We start from the raw sequence: 15813 nt of genomic DNA on the forward strand, positions 1-15813 counted from the left end.
GCAAGGTTATTTCAATTTGACACTATAACGCCCTCTGAAATATTTTTTTGTTAGATGTCCTGGTTTTTAATCAGTGAATTTGCATGAGGTCCCAGTTTTGATCAGAATTTGTCCGTCTCTCAGTCGCATGATCTGGCGACCTTATCCTAAGTTCGCCTGCCCAAGCACGGTCTGGTGTGGTAAATTTGGCTGTGATACTATAACAGAGAAAGGGGTATTGTAGCTTGGGGATTTCTTTTCCGACACAGCACGGAAAGTTATAATTAGCGGTTTGACTAATGCTAGATTTTCAATTGGTCAACACAATCTCGTTTTGAAATTTTCTATTTCTCACAAAAAAAAAAAAAAATAATATTCGTATTACATATATATTCGTATAATTTAAAAAAGTATTTCACGAATTCCCATACTTTTTTATGCAAATTAATCAGTTTTCAAGTAATTTCAGTGATAAAATTTTGATTCGGTCATCAATTATTTCAAGCCACATGCCTGACCGTGCATGTACATTTTTGGAGATTTGTCCCCCCCCCCAACCCTGTTGAAAAATAGTTTAATAAAACTACTTTACGACTGTTTATACAGCTTTTTTGACTGTGCGATTTGGATAATCGCACTTCAAAACAACATTCCTTACAGCGAAAACGATTAACTCACAGAAAGTCTTATTTCACGGAAAACGTGATGCTTTAAACTTTATTTCTTGGATATAAGATAACTAGATCGATCATTTTATTCATTCGAGATAGAGAAAGGTCGTATCGGTGAGTCCGCATCTGCTGTTTCGATGCCAATCCTCGTGTTTGCTCAGCGTTCTGGTCTTCCATTCCTCAAGTGTTTGCCAAGAGTTTTCCTCCTTGACGGAAAAGATGCCGTTTCTTACTTGTCGTTTTTGAGAGCGCGTCTTTGGTCAGTGTAAAACCGTAACAACCTGTTGTGATTTTTACATCTTCACTTTCTAAGGAAGACAGACCTAGTGAAAGGTACGTTTTTGCAATTCACTCACTCGAATTGACATCGTACAAACAACTAAAAGCTTTTCGGAAGAAAACAATAGGCATTTCTCAAAGAAAAAAAATACAAGAGCTTCGCGTTTATGGATCATTGCTCTATGTGTTCGGGTCTAAGCATTCTTTTGCTTCCGAACTTCCAAATACAACGCCCCAACAGGCAAAATGCCCTACAAGGTGGCTGAGAAAAAGATGCCCATAACAAATATGGATGTCATATATTTCAAAAATACAGCAATCCAAATAAAAATGCAATTACAAAAACCAGAAACAGTATATATATATACATGATAATATATTATGCAATGCCCATAAAGAATACTTATGGTTGTCTTATTCTAAGTATGGATAGCTTCTCGATTTACCCCAACATGTTTCTTTTTAAACGTGTCCATTGTGTTAGCATTTACTACCTCCGTGGGTAAGCTATTCCATTTATTAACTTGTTGCTATTAGAGAAAAGCTACCCTATTTATGATTAACAAGAGCGGCATTTCCTTTAAAAAAAAAATCCAATAGTATTTTTTTGTGGGGAAAACGCAAAAAATGATAAAATATATTTACTGCCCATAGCAAACGTTCTTTCTATTTTTTCCGTACTTATAAAAACTAAAGGCAAGAAAATTTTCGTTCAATTTTTGATAAAGAATTTTTTTTTATTGCTTTTCATCTTGGAATATGAAATGATTTTTTCGCTTTTCAAAAAATATTTTCAATTTAAAATAATAATCTGCAGGTTATCATTTCATTGCGTAAAAATGTCTAAACCTTATTCATTGCATATGAGAAGACGTTGTCGTCATATTGTAAATCAAATTATAATTTATATGACTATTCATTCGCGTGTGCATAAACTAATAATTAAATAATCTATAACTTTGTAACATTTTTGTAAGTAACTTCACATTATTTTTGTAAGTAACTTCACATTATTTTTGAAATGAGTTTTAGAATATTATTAAAAATAATTTTTTTCCATATTTATTGCAAAAAATATCGCATTCATTTTATTATAAATGTAATTACTTTATATAACGGCTGAAGAATAATGCAAAAGTAATGTATATAAATTATAGACATTGCAGCTAACCCATAAGCCACTACTCGGATTCAATTCAATGTATTCAAATACACATGATTAAAAAATTCAGCTAAATATGATGATTCTTTATGATGAGGAGAGAAATCATCGGGAATTTTTAGAACATTTTTAAAAGGAATTATTTTTTTATTCATTGTAAGAAATAAGCAGTTATTTTATTGTGAATGTGATGAATTTATTTTATTTATTTTTTTTTTTTATGGTTGAAACACGGTGAAGAAATTGTGGTCCCTCGATGATCCTTTCACAGCCAACTCATCAGCTATTAATAATCATAAACTATCAATCCGATTTAATTCAATATATTCAAATGCATGTGATTGTACATTTTTTGTAATAGAAAAATGTATAGTTTATATACACGGTGTCCTGTAAGTGCTAGCACGACTTTCATCTCATCAACCGTCCATCGTAGAGGTATGATTCCAATTTAAAAAATGTTCAACGGGCTTTGAAAAATCACCCTGTACCAGTTTTAAGAGTGCAACAAAATAAAAAAATTTGCATTTTTATACAGTGTCCGTGTTCGATAACTTCCAATTAGAAAGTTGTTACCCTATATCTCTTGAAGCCAAACAGAAGAAATTTCATGTTTCTAAGTGCAATATTCACTGAGGTATTCGAATTAGAAAAATGGAGGAAAGTTGAAAAAGAGCAGGGTTAAATGCGGAAAAACCGTTTTACCAGCATTCAACGGAGCAAAAACTTTCTAATTGGAAAATGTCGGACACGGGGACTGTATAAAAATGTAGATTTTTTATTTTGTCACACACTGTATTTTCACTCTGAAAACCGATACAGGGTGATTTTTGAAAACGCCTTTTAAGCATCTTTTAAATTGGTTAATTGAGAACATTTGAAAAACTGTTAAATAGGAATCGAAGAACAACAATTATAAATGAAACAAAATGTTTTCAGAACTTTCTAACAAGACAACCAACATATTCCTTTCTAATGAGGTAGCCAGTTAAATTCACTCTCGAAGCTTTTAAGAAATTTCGAGAACAACCACTACTTGATACTTTTGAATCAGGTGAAGTTCAAAGTGCTCGTCACAGGCTTGAGAACGCTGCTGCTCATTTCCAACTCTTCGCAGTAAACGACCTGCTCATAAATGACGCAAAGGAAAAATTGCCGTACAAGAATTTTCTGAGTATTTTTTTCAATTTTGAAGTAAGTCTTGAAGCAAAATTCAATTTAATTTAATCAAGTTAATTTATATTTTTTGAGAAGTAAATTATTGAGAAATCTACATTACAAAGAAAAAAATGCTAAAATAATATCTAATTTTTTTTAATCTTCTCAAATACGTTATTTAAGTAACCAGTAAACATACAGTGTATGAAAAATTATGCAATTCGGTCATGAATTGAAGGAGCGGTCAAAAAATGGGATAAGATGAATATAGTTTTGTTCAAAATCTTCATTAAGCGAATTTACATTTTTCCCGTAGGTTTCTATGGAAATTCGTTTAATACGTTCCATATACTGCCCAAAATTTGAAGATAAGTTTTCAAAACTCTATGGAGTACTATGTATAAAAAGACACTGACCAAGAACTGACCAATGACCAAAGGCTAAAATGAACAGCTTCAAAATTGGATTAATGAACATTTACAGGAAGATGAAAAAAAAAAGTCGGGAGATCTTTTTATTTTACACAACCATCAGCAGACTCTGTCTCTCTAGATTCAGTCACGATTTCACACAACCCAGTTAAGATCGTAGGTGTCCCCAACCATTTGTGATTTAGTCTGCTTATTTCCGTCTATAGATGAAGAAGATAAGTGCCAAGAATGTACAGACTGGCCAGTTTAATGCTAAAAGTCTTGCACTGAAAAAAAAAGTGTGCTTTGAAAACATAGACTTCCGAGTACGTCATGTGTTAATCGGGATCGAAAGACAGACTTCTGATGATGATTTGTGTGAAAATGTAGCTCATAACGCGACTGTTAGGTTAGGTGGTGTATCCATATCAATAAAAATGTTTGTTAATCGTTTGTTGAATCCGTATTCGCGTTAACTCAGGCGGTAAAACGTCGGAAAAAAAATCTTCGTTAGAAGAAAAATAAATAAGCTCAGGTGTGTTTGTTTTATATCCAAGATCTCATTCTGTTCTTCACAGAGTTCTTCTCCGCCCCCTCCCGTCCCGTGCAGCCCTGTTTCCGTCTTAGCGCCACAGTCTTGGCTGTACAAAATCCAAGAGGCACAACTCAAGTCTCTGATGTACGTGACCGTCCGTGGCTCCTCCCAAACTTGATGTTCGTCTATCGCACACAATAAAATATTCCGTGCCTTCCTCACATATTAATGGAAGCACATCTTCAGTGAACCTCTCAAGAACAACGCACAAAAGGCGAATGTAGACCCCTCTTAAAAGGAAAAAGCATTATAAGTCCATTCCTTGAAGAAAAAAAAATCATAACACCTGACACATAAAATGTAATTTTTTACGATCTACTCATTGAAAGCCCTCTTCCAAAACATTTTAAATATACTGATTACGATGAAAGGCAGACTTTCAGCTGCTACGGGTGGTCAAAAATTTTTCTATTCTATCGAAAACACACAACAGCAGCTGTAATTTACATGCATCGGAAACTGTCAGAACTTTTCAAACCACCTGATACCCTTTTCCCTCGGCAAAATGTTTATTATAAGATATTCATTAAAACGCACTGAAATATGATTATGCTCATATGAATCTTTTTATATAGTGCCATAGAATTTATCTGTCGCCAGGCTTTGATAAGTATCATGGAGAACCAGAGGAAAAGAGTTGCTGTTATTGGTGCAGGCGTTTGCGGGTTGTGCGCCATCAAGAGTCTTGAAGAAGAGGATATCGAACCGATCTGTTTCGAGAAAACGGGCGATTTTGGCGGAACGTGGCGATACCACGAGGATGATGTCGATGGTAAGTTTGAGGGTTTTGAATATGCTTGTGTCACGAACTTTGAAACATTACTTTTTCCTTGTTCGAGAACATTTGAAATAACCTGACTGTATATTTCATCCGTTGGTCAACTAAAACAGTGTCTTTCAAGCGGAGATATACGCCATATTGAATACAGTGGAACGAGCGAGCGCGATCATAATTTACAGATTGTCTATCCAGTCTCTACGTCATCTGATATCCGCGATCACCACATTATCATGTTCACTCAATTCACCAAATCCTATGTTCCAATTCAAATACAGTATCAGACTATAATGGGTCAAAGGCGCTAATTGACACTGAGGGTAATGAACGGGCAGATAAGCTGGCAAAAGAAGCGACCAACTTAACAAGATAAGAACTTCCATTGCCACGCTCGCATTCTGAAAGATGAGCTTTTACGTAAATGGCAGATGATTTGGAATACAAATTGGAATATGACGGTGTGGCAGAGAGAAAGAAAGGAAAGACAATCGTAGCAATTGAACACAGTGCCTTCCCAACATGTCTCGAACCTCCTGACGATCCTCTCTCATGATGTCTATATACGCGGGATGGTTGGTTCGCTGGGAGACTATGTAACTCAAAGCCTTCGAACGATAATACACATCGGATACTATCAACCGCCCAATAATTACACACGTGATTCCTTGTGAAAAACTAATTACGGAAAATTGTTTTAGTTTTAAGATTTGACCACAATAATTATGTAGTTATAACGCATTAAAAATGAATTACACATCACTTTCAAATCATTCCAAATTCACCGAACGTACACCAAACGCATAACTTGGCGTTTCTGAAGCTGTAGTAAGTATATTAACCTTGAGAGAAATATAGAAAGCTAAAGATGTGCAAACCAGTTTTTTCCATGCACTTACCGTCAAAGCATTTGACTCGATAGTGAATGAGAGGAAATAACTCCATTTTTTGAAGGAAAAAAATGTTGATGTTGAGAAAATAATTTCTCAATAGACAGATTTCTCATTTGGCTAATATTTTATAAATCTTTTAAAAAATCTGCCAATATAGTGGAGAAAAGTAACACGTAATAACAAAGTTATAAAATCACACTACGCGAAAAGGAAAAGTATAAATAATGAAAAAAACTGACATCGGCCTCTAACGAGATCAAATGTTTCAGTTCATTTCCCCTTATTTGCAACCCGGCTGCAAGTGGGGTCAAATGTACTTTCATTTGGTCTTTTTCGCGTAACTAGTCGGTACAAAACTGGTAAAAAAACTAACTGTTACAAAACTACCGCTTCAAAACGTTATAACTCCCGAAATATTCAACCGATCCTAACATGGAAAACCCTTTTCTGTATTACTTTTCACAAGGAATCATGTGTGCAACTATTGACCGGTTGATAGTACCAAAGCTTCCTAAAGAGCAGTATCTAAGAGGCTTTGATAGTATCCATCCTGTGTATATCACTTTTTTAAATTAAAACAAACAACAAATTACAAGATACAGATACAAAACGTATATAATACAATATACAAATACAAACATAAATTACAGAAAGACAATGACATAAGATATACACATATATTACATGCACTATGTAGCCCCAAGGGACGGTAAGGTCCTTCCAGCAGGCCTATATGATTTTTATTGATTTTTTTTCCCTTCAGCAACAGCTCTTTTATGTATTCAATGTATTTTACTATACATTTAATATGCATTGGACAATAACTGATTTCAAATCACTGCATTTATATCTGTGTTTTTGATCATATAACAGATATTATATTCTGTATTTCTATTACGATTTACGTGATTATTAGTGTAAATGAAGTTCATTATTTTTGGAGGCGATGTATAACAAAAAGTTTTTGAAATAATGTTTTATTACTTTTATATAGGCACTTGATAAATATTTCTAGATCTATTCGAGGTTCTATTTTCATTTTTTACTAACCATTCTTCATTTCTCATGATGAATTTAAAAATTCCGTACATGTAGTTCTGTCTCAGTATGAATACGTGGCACTGTATTCTTTTGTTATCTATTGGAACATTTATTAATTTTCTTAATTTATAGCAAAGATTGCCCAAATTTCGTATGTTTTAATAATATGCTTCTCCCCCAGACACGTATTCCGTAATTTATATTTGAGTAAACCCATGCATGGAAAATATCTTTTGAAAAGTTATTATCGACTATATAATTTAAGTTTATAAAGAACTCCTGAATACACATTCTGAGTTTTTTTATCATTTTTTCACTATGTATGTTCTATTTTAGGTCATCTTGTATAACTACAGTATTTTTAAACATTCATAGTTAAACACTCTACCTATCTGTTCACAATCACATTCTAATGCAGTTTGAGATTGGCAGTGGGTATGCAACTTTTTACGTGGATTTCCGTATCTTCATTTATATTTCTTGTTTTCGTGAACATGAATTTAGTTTTTTGTATATTTATTTTTAATTTATGTTTAACTAGCCAATGATTTATTTTTGATAGATCCTTTTCTGTTTTTTTAATCAGACTGTCTCTTTCTATATCCTCAACATATAAAACTGTGTCATCTGCAAAAGATATAATGTTACCATTGAGATTTAATTTACTTAGTTTATTTATGTAATTAAAAAACAGTATTGGCCCCAAAACCGACCCCGATGGGATCCCTTTTTTTATTTCCCGAAATTCACTAATTTCTTTCTCTATTATGATAGCTCGTCGTCTATTGTAGAGGTAAGATTTAAACCATTCTAAGATATTTCCTCTTATACCGGCTGAATAAAGTTTCTCTGTTAGGATATTTAAATCCACATAGTCAAATGCTCGTTTTATGTCCAAAGTTACTATTATTGAATATTTATTTTTATTTATTCCTTTATTTATCAAGCCCGTTAATTTTAGAATTTCCATTTCTGTATTTTTGATTTTCTTAAAGCCATATTGATTGGTTGCAAAGAATTTTTGATGATTTAAGAAATTTTTGATCAGTTAGTATTTCATACATTTTTCTAAAATTTTTGAAAAAATCGGTAGAATCGAGATAGGCCTATATTTGTTTGTATCATTGGAATCTCCTATGTTATAAATAGGATGTACGAGGGAATTTTTTAGTTCAGAATAAAATACTCCATTTGTTATTGGAGAATCCACACACAAAATCCTTTAACACATCTATGTGGTAGTGGGAAATTATTTTCTTCATGTCCAATTATTTCATCAAGGTAAAACAAGAATACTTCCAGGAGAGCTTTAAAGCTTGCGAAAACAATAAAAGATTACAATAGGAAATTATTAGAAAAAGTGTATTAGATGAAGATTTAAAAAAAGACTACCAGTTTTTCAAAATCCCAAAACAGAACTTGCAGATAAATTTAATCATGAATTTATTACAAGAAATATAAATAATGATGAGAAAAATGCAGATTTTTGTACTCGTATAGAACAAAAAGGCCCTTCAGGCACCTCTATAAATTCCATGCTCTACCTTGAAACTGAAAGTCATATACTGAGACAAATTGTGGCAGAAACTAAAGATAAATTAAACATAATTATTTCCCTACAGCAGAAGATTTGTTTATACACCTCGCAGAATATGATGTTAATATGCTGTTTTTGTATCGTTCACACTCATATACAATTAATATTGAATTATAAGTATTAGTAATAATTGAATTATAAGTAATTAAAGTATAATTTTTTGTGTTGATTTAATTTGTTTATTTATATACATAATTACTCCCCCTGACCTATTGTAACTTCTACAGTTTGCATAACAATAATAATCACTGATATGTTCGTAATTTGCTATGTAATAATTGAATTCTTCATTTTCATCAATCCATATTTCATCTCTGCATCATATTTTATCTCTGTATGTTGATTATTAGAAATGTAAGAGATCTGTTTCTTGTGTTAGGACATCTTATTACCTTTCTCAGTTCTTGAATTTCCTCCAGTGAGCGCTGATCCTCAATCACGTCTGTTTCTTCACTTTTTATTGTCTTTAAAAATTGGGTTTAGTCTCTGCAGTTGCTCTTCTGAATATATTCTTAATGTTTTTGATTTCTCGTCTCTTCGCAGAAATATCTTTCCATCTTCTGCCCATGCGAATTTATAACCAAGTCTGTTTTTGGTTTGCCTTGCTTCGTAGAACAGTTTCTTATTTTCTAGTGCGAGATGTTCGTTAATGCATACTCTGTCGTCCTGAAAATCTGGATTTATTTTATCAGCTGTTAGACTATCTTGTCGCTTGGCTTTTGTCATCCAGATAATCTTTGATTTCTCAGTATAGAACCTAACGATGATTTGTTTTGGCTTGCTAGTGTTTCTCGTTGGCACTCTGTGGGCATTTTATATCTCTGTTGATTCTCATATTTCCAGGATTGTTTTCATTGTGTTCATTATTTCATTTATGTTTTCATGCTTTGTTTCTGGGATTACGTTTATCTCTATATTATTTCTACTACTTTTTGTTTCCATGTCATTCGTTCTCTGTCTCAAATCTAACTTTTCATTTTCAATTTTCGTTTGTTTGACATCAATATTATTCTGCTCCATTGACCTTCGAATATTTTCACTTTTTTTTCCAACGTCCTCCATCAATTTAGATTGAAATTACATTGCTTTCACAACCTCCTGCACCTCTTTAGTAAGTTGATCTTGCTTTTGGGGGATTTTATTTACTGTTTGTGCTTTGCATTTGATATTTAAAAGCCTCAAGAATTTTTTGCATTTTTTCCAATTGTTTTTCCGTATTCTCTTCATCTCCAGAGACCCAACATGCCTGTTTCATGCCTATTTTCATCACCAGAAGCACATTTCAGCTCATTTTTACAGTCCTTGCACATATATATTCATCTTTTTTTTCTCTTTGTCATCTTCCTAAAACTCGGTTCTGCCGTTCCAACACACTTCGGATGAAAAAACTGTTTACACTGCAAACAACAGAAAAATTCACTCTTATCATACACCGGACCATTGCAGGTTTTACATTCAACCATATTAATTTTCAGTTAATACTTTCAAATTTCTACACTAGATGTCACTGCAGTCTTTTTTGTTACAGCCGCATGTGATTATATTTTATGGCACATATATTAGTTTTAAAGCATATTTTACTAATTATTAACTCTATTTATGCATTAGGATGGTTCGTTAATTCAAAATTTCTCACCTTTCATATATTTTCTGTCAAATATAATCCCAAAATAAAATATAAAGCCGAAACACTTTTTCAGCGTGTATGTTTACATTGGCGGTGTTGCCACTGTTAATTTTTCCAAACATTCCATGGTTACATGGAAAAATCGGACACTAGATAGCCCATTGGATTTCCCTACGCCTCAAAAAAGCTTATAAGATTTCTTGAACTGAACCAATACCAGTTGCATGGTAGGAGAAGCATCTCCGGGGGGGGGGGGCACATCGTCACTCTTTAAATGAAGAATATAAGCGACACAGGTCAGAAATCACACCAGCAATAGCTGGGGGTGAAGAACTGAACAAGTAGAAGCGATGAGAGAATGATGCGACAAGTAGAATGAAATGGTCCATTCCATTGACCACGACAAGTGGCATGTGCTATATAACACATGATTTCTAGATGGAACGAATAATTAATTACTACCAATAGCCAAATTGACAATTTACGGTTTTTTTAGGATTTTATGAATCTATTTTCTGCTATTCATAGAATTTCCGGAAACACCAATTCTTCGAGAACACTTCGATATCTCTCAGAGATGTGAAGAGAGGTGTTCGCAGTCCTTCAAAAATGTTCAAAATGTCAATTTATATTTCATCTCTTCTCTCTAGGTCGAGCATCCGTCACGAAATTTACAGTAACTAACAACAGCAAGGAGATGTTGTCGATAAGCGATTTCCCTCCACCGAAAGACACGCCGAACTACATGTCACACGATATTGTTTATTCCTTGCTGACCGATTACTCCAAAACATTCGATTTGTTGAGAAATGTTCGTTACAAACACGAGGTTGTCCTCATCGAAAAGTCAAAAGACTACGACCAGACCGGGAAATGGTCGGTCACGGTAAAGGACCTTCAAAGCGGTCAAGTCGACACAGACACTTACGACGGAGTCATGGTCTGCACTGGCCAGTTCTCTTATCCAAACGTGCCGAGCTTCCCAAACCAGGAGAGATTCGCCGGCAGAATTATGCATACGAAATCACTCAAGACTTTCGAGAGCTTCAAAGGGGAACGTGTTGTTGTCGTTGGACTGGGATGCTCTGGAGCCGATGCAGCCACTGAAATCAGTTCTGTCTGCAAAAAAGTGAGAGGAAACTCCGTTGGTGCAGTGGGTCTTCAACGCATAGCACATAAACTAAATGTGGCTCTCGGAGCTTTTTTCCCCGCAGACAATTTGGAGAGAATAATTACTTAACATTGAGAGGGGGGATTAAATCAGAATTTTTTTTCTCTCACACACAATACATTAAAGCTCGCTAGCCACTGATAACAGGGTGTCCAATAAATTCGTGAACCGTTAAAAATTCATAAAAAATGAAGAAATTTATATATTTGAATGTGGTTTGCGAAAACATTATTCTGACATAAAGGGAATTTTTTAGTACAGATAAAGAAGTAGTTCAAATTCTTGTGGATAGAGGATGCTGCACGAGAGAAAATCACTAAAAATACGCTAGAGTTCTATAAAATGCAGTATGTACGATTAACAGCTCATTTCAGAATTTTCCGGCTACTGGTGTTCACATAAGGTTTTCTTTGGGATGATGATCATTGGAGTATCAAGCACTATTGGTGAACTAATTTTTTTCCTATACCAAAACAAATCCCCCTTCGCGAGAATGACTTTGTCGCAAACCGCATTCGAATACACTAATTCGTTCAATTTTTACTAATTTTTCAACTATTTACGACTTTATGGGAGACCCTGTATATAGTTACGAGATGCTTTACATACATTAACATCGACAACATTACGAAATCGGGTGGCTCGGTGCACAAACAGTTTTGGAGATCCTTTAATTTCATGCATTTGGGAGTGAGAAATCAGTGTTTGCATTAAGTAAATATAATTGGTTTACGGAAAATTCACCGCCAACAATTCACAACAGTTTCACATCGTTTGAGTGATCCGCGGGACAGTTCCAGATCACTCAAGCGGCCCATGGCATATTTACAGATATCCCAGGTGATCTACGGCACACTCAGATCACTCAAATGGCCTGCGTCACGTTTGCAAACCAATGAAGTGGCACATATACTTTTAAACGTTGACCACTCTTGGAGTATATAAACCATCTTACAATCTAAATTATACAGTATGCCCATACACTGGGCTTCAAGTGAATTTTGGCCTGCGGTCTTCAGGGAAAATGTGACCCACAATGTTTTATACGTTGAAGATCAACTGCGCGCGCGCATTTAGAGATATATTCGTTTTATTTCCATTTCATAAATGATGATCGTTTTATAGTATGTCCATCAATTTTTGTTGCAGATGTACCTCAGCACAAGGAGTGGAGCTTGGGTGATGCCAAGATTGGGACCGTATGGTTTACCCTTTGACTCCTGTTACCTGAGGCGTTGGTCCCACGTCATATTCCGCAGCATTCCCTGGAGTATCCAAAACTGGTACTTTCAATGGAACCTCGAGAGGAAGACTTTCAATCATTCTCTTTACGGCCTGAAACCTCCGCATCTCATCCAAGATCAGTACCCAGTCGTGAGCGACACCCTTCCCTACCATATCGTTATTGGAGCCGTTACGGTCAAAGGGAACATCAAGACTTTCACCGAAAACGGCGTCAATTTCGATGGAGAAAACCACGTCACCGAAGTCGACACTGTTATATTTGCCACAGGTTACCAGTGGAAGTTCCCAGTATTGGCTGACGGTATCCTCCAGAAAGACGGCGATTGTCTGAATCTCTGGAAATGCATGTATCCGGCGCAACTACCTCATCCAACTCTGTGTTTGATTGGATTTGTTTTACCGTTCGGACCGGGTTTTCCTATTGGTGAGGCCCAATGCCGTTTAGCCGCACTAATGTTCAACCGCAAGGTTAGCTTTCCAACTCCGGAGAAAATGTTGGCCGAAGTGAAGAAGGTTTTCAAGGAGAATGCGCAGAGGTACAGGGTGACCAACAAATGCACGGCGAGGGTCAACTACGTACAATATCTCGATGAAATATGTTCGATGTTCGGCACCAGACCGAATCTCGTGAAATACATGTTCACGGATCCGAAACTATTTTGGGCTCTTTGGGCCGGACCATCTTTGCCTTACCAGTACAGGTTGGAAGGGCCACATGCTTGGCCAGGAGCCAGAAAGGCAATCCTTACCAGTAAAGAGCGTATTGCTTTACCGCTTCGCAGAGGTCGTGGCACCAAAACAAAGAGGTTCCTCAAAGGTTCCATAGTGAAGTTATTGCTGGCTTTCTTGGTATTTCTCTTCTGGATTACCGTATGCTCCAACAATGATTAACAGCATAGGCGAAAAAGAATCTAGAAAAGTCGCTTCCAACGTGAATGAGTAAGTGACGGCATGAGTGATGAAGTGAGTGGGTGAATGACCATATTAGTGAGTGAACACTTTATTCGGTGAGTGATCATATTGGTGAGTGACCGTATGAGTGAACATGTGAATGGTAGCTGAGAGAGTCAGAGACCGTATGAGCAGGGGCGGATCTAGATCTCGGTGTTGGGACGGGTGATTTTACAAATGGCTTAAAAAAAATATATATATATGTCGAGATGACCATATGTCCCGCATTTTTTTCCCCAAATTTTCCACTATGGTCCCGTTTTTCTGTTTTTTCCCCTCCATCTCGCCTTTTTGAAAATGTTCCTGTTTTATCCGTTTTTAGACGAAGTTTTCTTGAATTTGTTGTTGCAATATTATCATATACAAGTTCCGTAAATTTCATGAATTATTGCATTTCGCTTGGGCCCCCTCCCATGGATCCCACCGTGTACGAGTGACAGTCGGGGCGAAACGTCCGGTGTCGAAATACACCGGGGAATAGACAAACTGGAGGGTGAATATCGGGAACCAAGTTTCTCCTTATATCGAACAGAAATCGGAAAATTCGTGCTGTGGAAACCCATTTTCAAATTCAGGATGACGGCCACCTGTCTCATTCCAAAATCACGCCACATACTTTCGTCGACGTTCTGTGCGTACTTAAAAGGTAGATGACACATCTTCTGAGATATACTTAACCACGGCCCTGATTCGAGGCGTTCATTGAAATTTGTTTGCATTTTTCTACAACTTCAATGACTAAACTTTCAGTATACTCCCAGTACTTAAATTGTTCGTGTGATAGTATCTTTGCGCAAAATTACCTTCGTGTCTTGCAGCAACCAACAATAACCGGATAATTTGGAGGCATCGTAGGAAAATATTCAGAAGAGACATCTGTTAATCATTTATCTTGAAACCGAAATACGGATCAAATACTGGTTGGAGGAAGGGGGGTACGGGACCAAAAAGTCGTTCCACACAATTGTACTAAATACATTGTATTATTCGCATCGCAATGCTCTCATATACAGTGTACCGTAAATTTGTGAGTAGCTTAAAAATTCAAAAAAAATTAAATGTGAATTCGGTTTGCATAAACATTATTCTCACGAAGAGGGTATTTGTTTTGGTATGGAGCGAAAAATTAGTTCAATTTTTTTATGGAGGGCACTGGCACGAAAGCGCGTGCTTTGCCTTGAAGTATTCGCCACGGCTCGTGTGAACGTCACGGCCAGCTAAGTATATTGGTTCGTGTGCCTATTTAAGAGCTTTGAAGAGACTCTTAGGTGGGCAAATGTCTAACAAACTATTCTACGGAGTCGCAGATGAATCAAAAATTGGACAATGGAGCGGTGGCTAACAATACCACTCTGATGTAACAAATTACCTCTCTATAATACCTGCATATTTCTCAATTATATCTCTTCAGATTGAAATGATATTTTTACCCGTAATTACACCCTAAAAATGTGTACACTGTGCATCTATCATTTTTATATCCATCTTATGTACCTACATATTAGAATACATTATTTCAATACTCGTCTGAATTTAACGCTTGTTCACTATTGCTGATCAATATTGATTATAAAATTTCGATTATACAAATTATATATTAGTAAAAAATAAAAATCAATTATTCCCCCACCCCCGTGGTGTCTTATTATTTCACGAGGAACAAAATGGATTTTCTCAATACTCTAAGGACTCGACTGAGTATTTTTTTTTTTAACTGATTAAAATTATCACAAGCACTATACGTAATTACGTTACGTATATGTTCCGAAATCAACTTTTTTTCTAGAAATGTCCCAAATCAACTTTTAGTTCATTTAAAAAAATCCACACACACGCGCGCGTTTTCTGAAATTTCTTATGAGTACCATGCCAGACATGTCAAATTAGAAACTCGCGTGTCACTTTCTTGTTTTAACTGATTAGAGAAGAAATATCACGTGTTTTTCCCCCTATTTTGTTAACATGACATCAACATACAGTTGCGTCGGAGCTGGTAATGCTGTGTTGCTCAAGCACCCACAGAATTTTGTATCAAATATCCTTGAAGTGGCAGAGCACCCCCAGAATTAATTCGGAAATCAGTCTATATACAACGAAAAACTCTAATCAAGCACCCATATTTAGTCCCAAACACTTAAGATGCACCGCTCATGTTATACGTTATAGGCCTATATGTTAAGGAACCCATACTCTAACATCCCCTATAAAACAAGGCCTCCGCACGAAGCTGGTGACGTTTCTTTCTCTCCTTCTCTTTTA

General features: G+C 35.6%; 1 protein-coding gene across 2 annotated transcripts; it reads left to right on the forward strand.

The window, feature by feature from the left end:
- Window positions 1-737: 737 nt before the first annotated feature.
- On the forward strand, window positions 738-15183 carry LOC149079036 (flavin-containing monooxygenase 5-like). 2 transcript variants are annotated; one of them, XM_089241298.1, is made up of 4 exons: window positions 738-983; window positions 4830-5026; window positions 10838-11316; window positions 12508-15183. In XM_089241298.1, exons 2-4 carry the CDS (start codon window positions 4870-4872, stop codon window positions 13492-13494), a joined length of 1623 nt encoding a protein of 540 aa, XP_089097424.1. In that variant the 5' UTR covers window positions 738-983; window positions 4830-4869; the 3' UTR covers window positions 13495-15183. The 2 variants fall into 2 exon arrangements, with proteins under 2 accessions (XP_089097424.1, XP_089097425.1); XM_089241299.1 differs by having other exon boundaries at window positions 757-983; window positions 4855-5026.
- Window positions 15184-15813: the final 630 nt, after the last annotated feature.

Source organism: Pholcus phalangioides, unplaced genomic scaffold (genome assembly GCF_987345545.1).
Source record: "Pholcus phalangioides strain wild (caught in Gottingen) unplaced genomic scaffold, Ppha-v1.0 ptg000013l_1, whole genome shotgun sequence".
NCBI lineage: Eukaryota > Metazoa > Arthropoda > Arachnida > Araneae > Pholcidae > Pholcus > Pholcus phalangioides.

Excerpts from the sequence above, each read along its gene's own strand:
- LOC149079036 (XM_089241298.1), top strand. The coding sequence starts at position 4,870 with ATGGAGAACCAGAGGAAAAGAGTTGCTGTTATTGGTGCAGGCGTTTGC. Across the intron at positions 5,027-10,837 it reads CCACGAGGATGATGTCGATG|GTCGAGCATCCGTCACGAAA; the intron begins GTAAGTTTGAGG and ends TCTTCTCTCTAG. Across the intron at positions 11,317-12,507 it reads TCAGTTCTGTCTGCAAAAAA|ATGTACCTCAGCACAAGGAG; the intron begins GTGAGAGGAAAC and ends TTTTTGTTGCAG.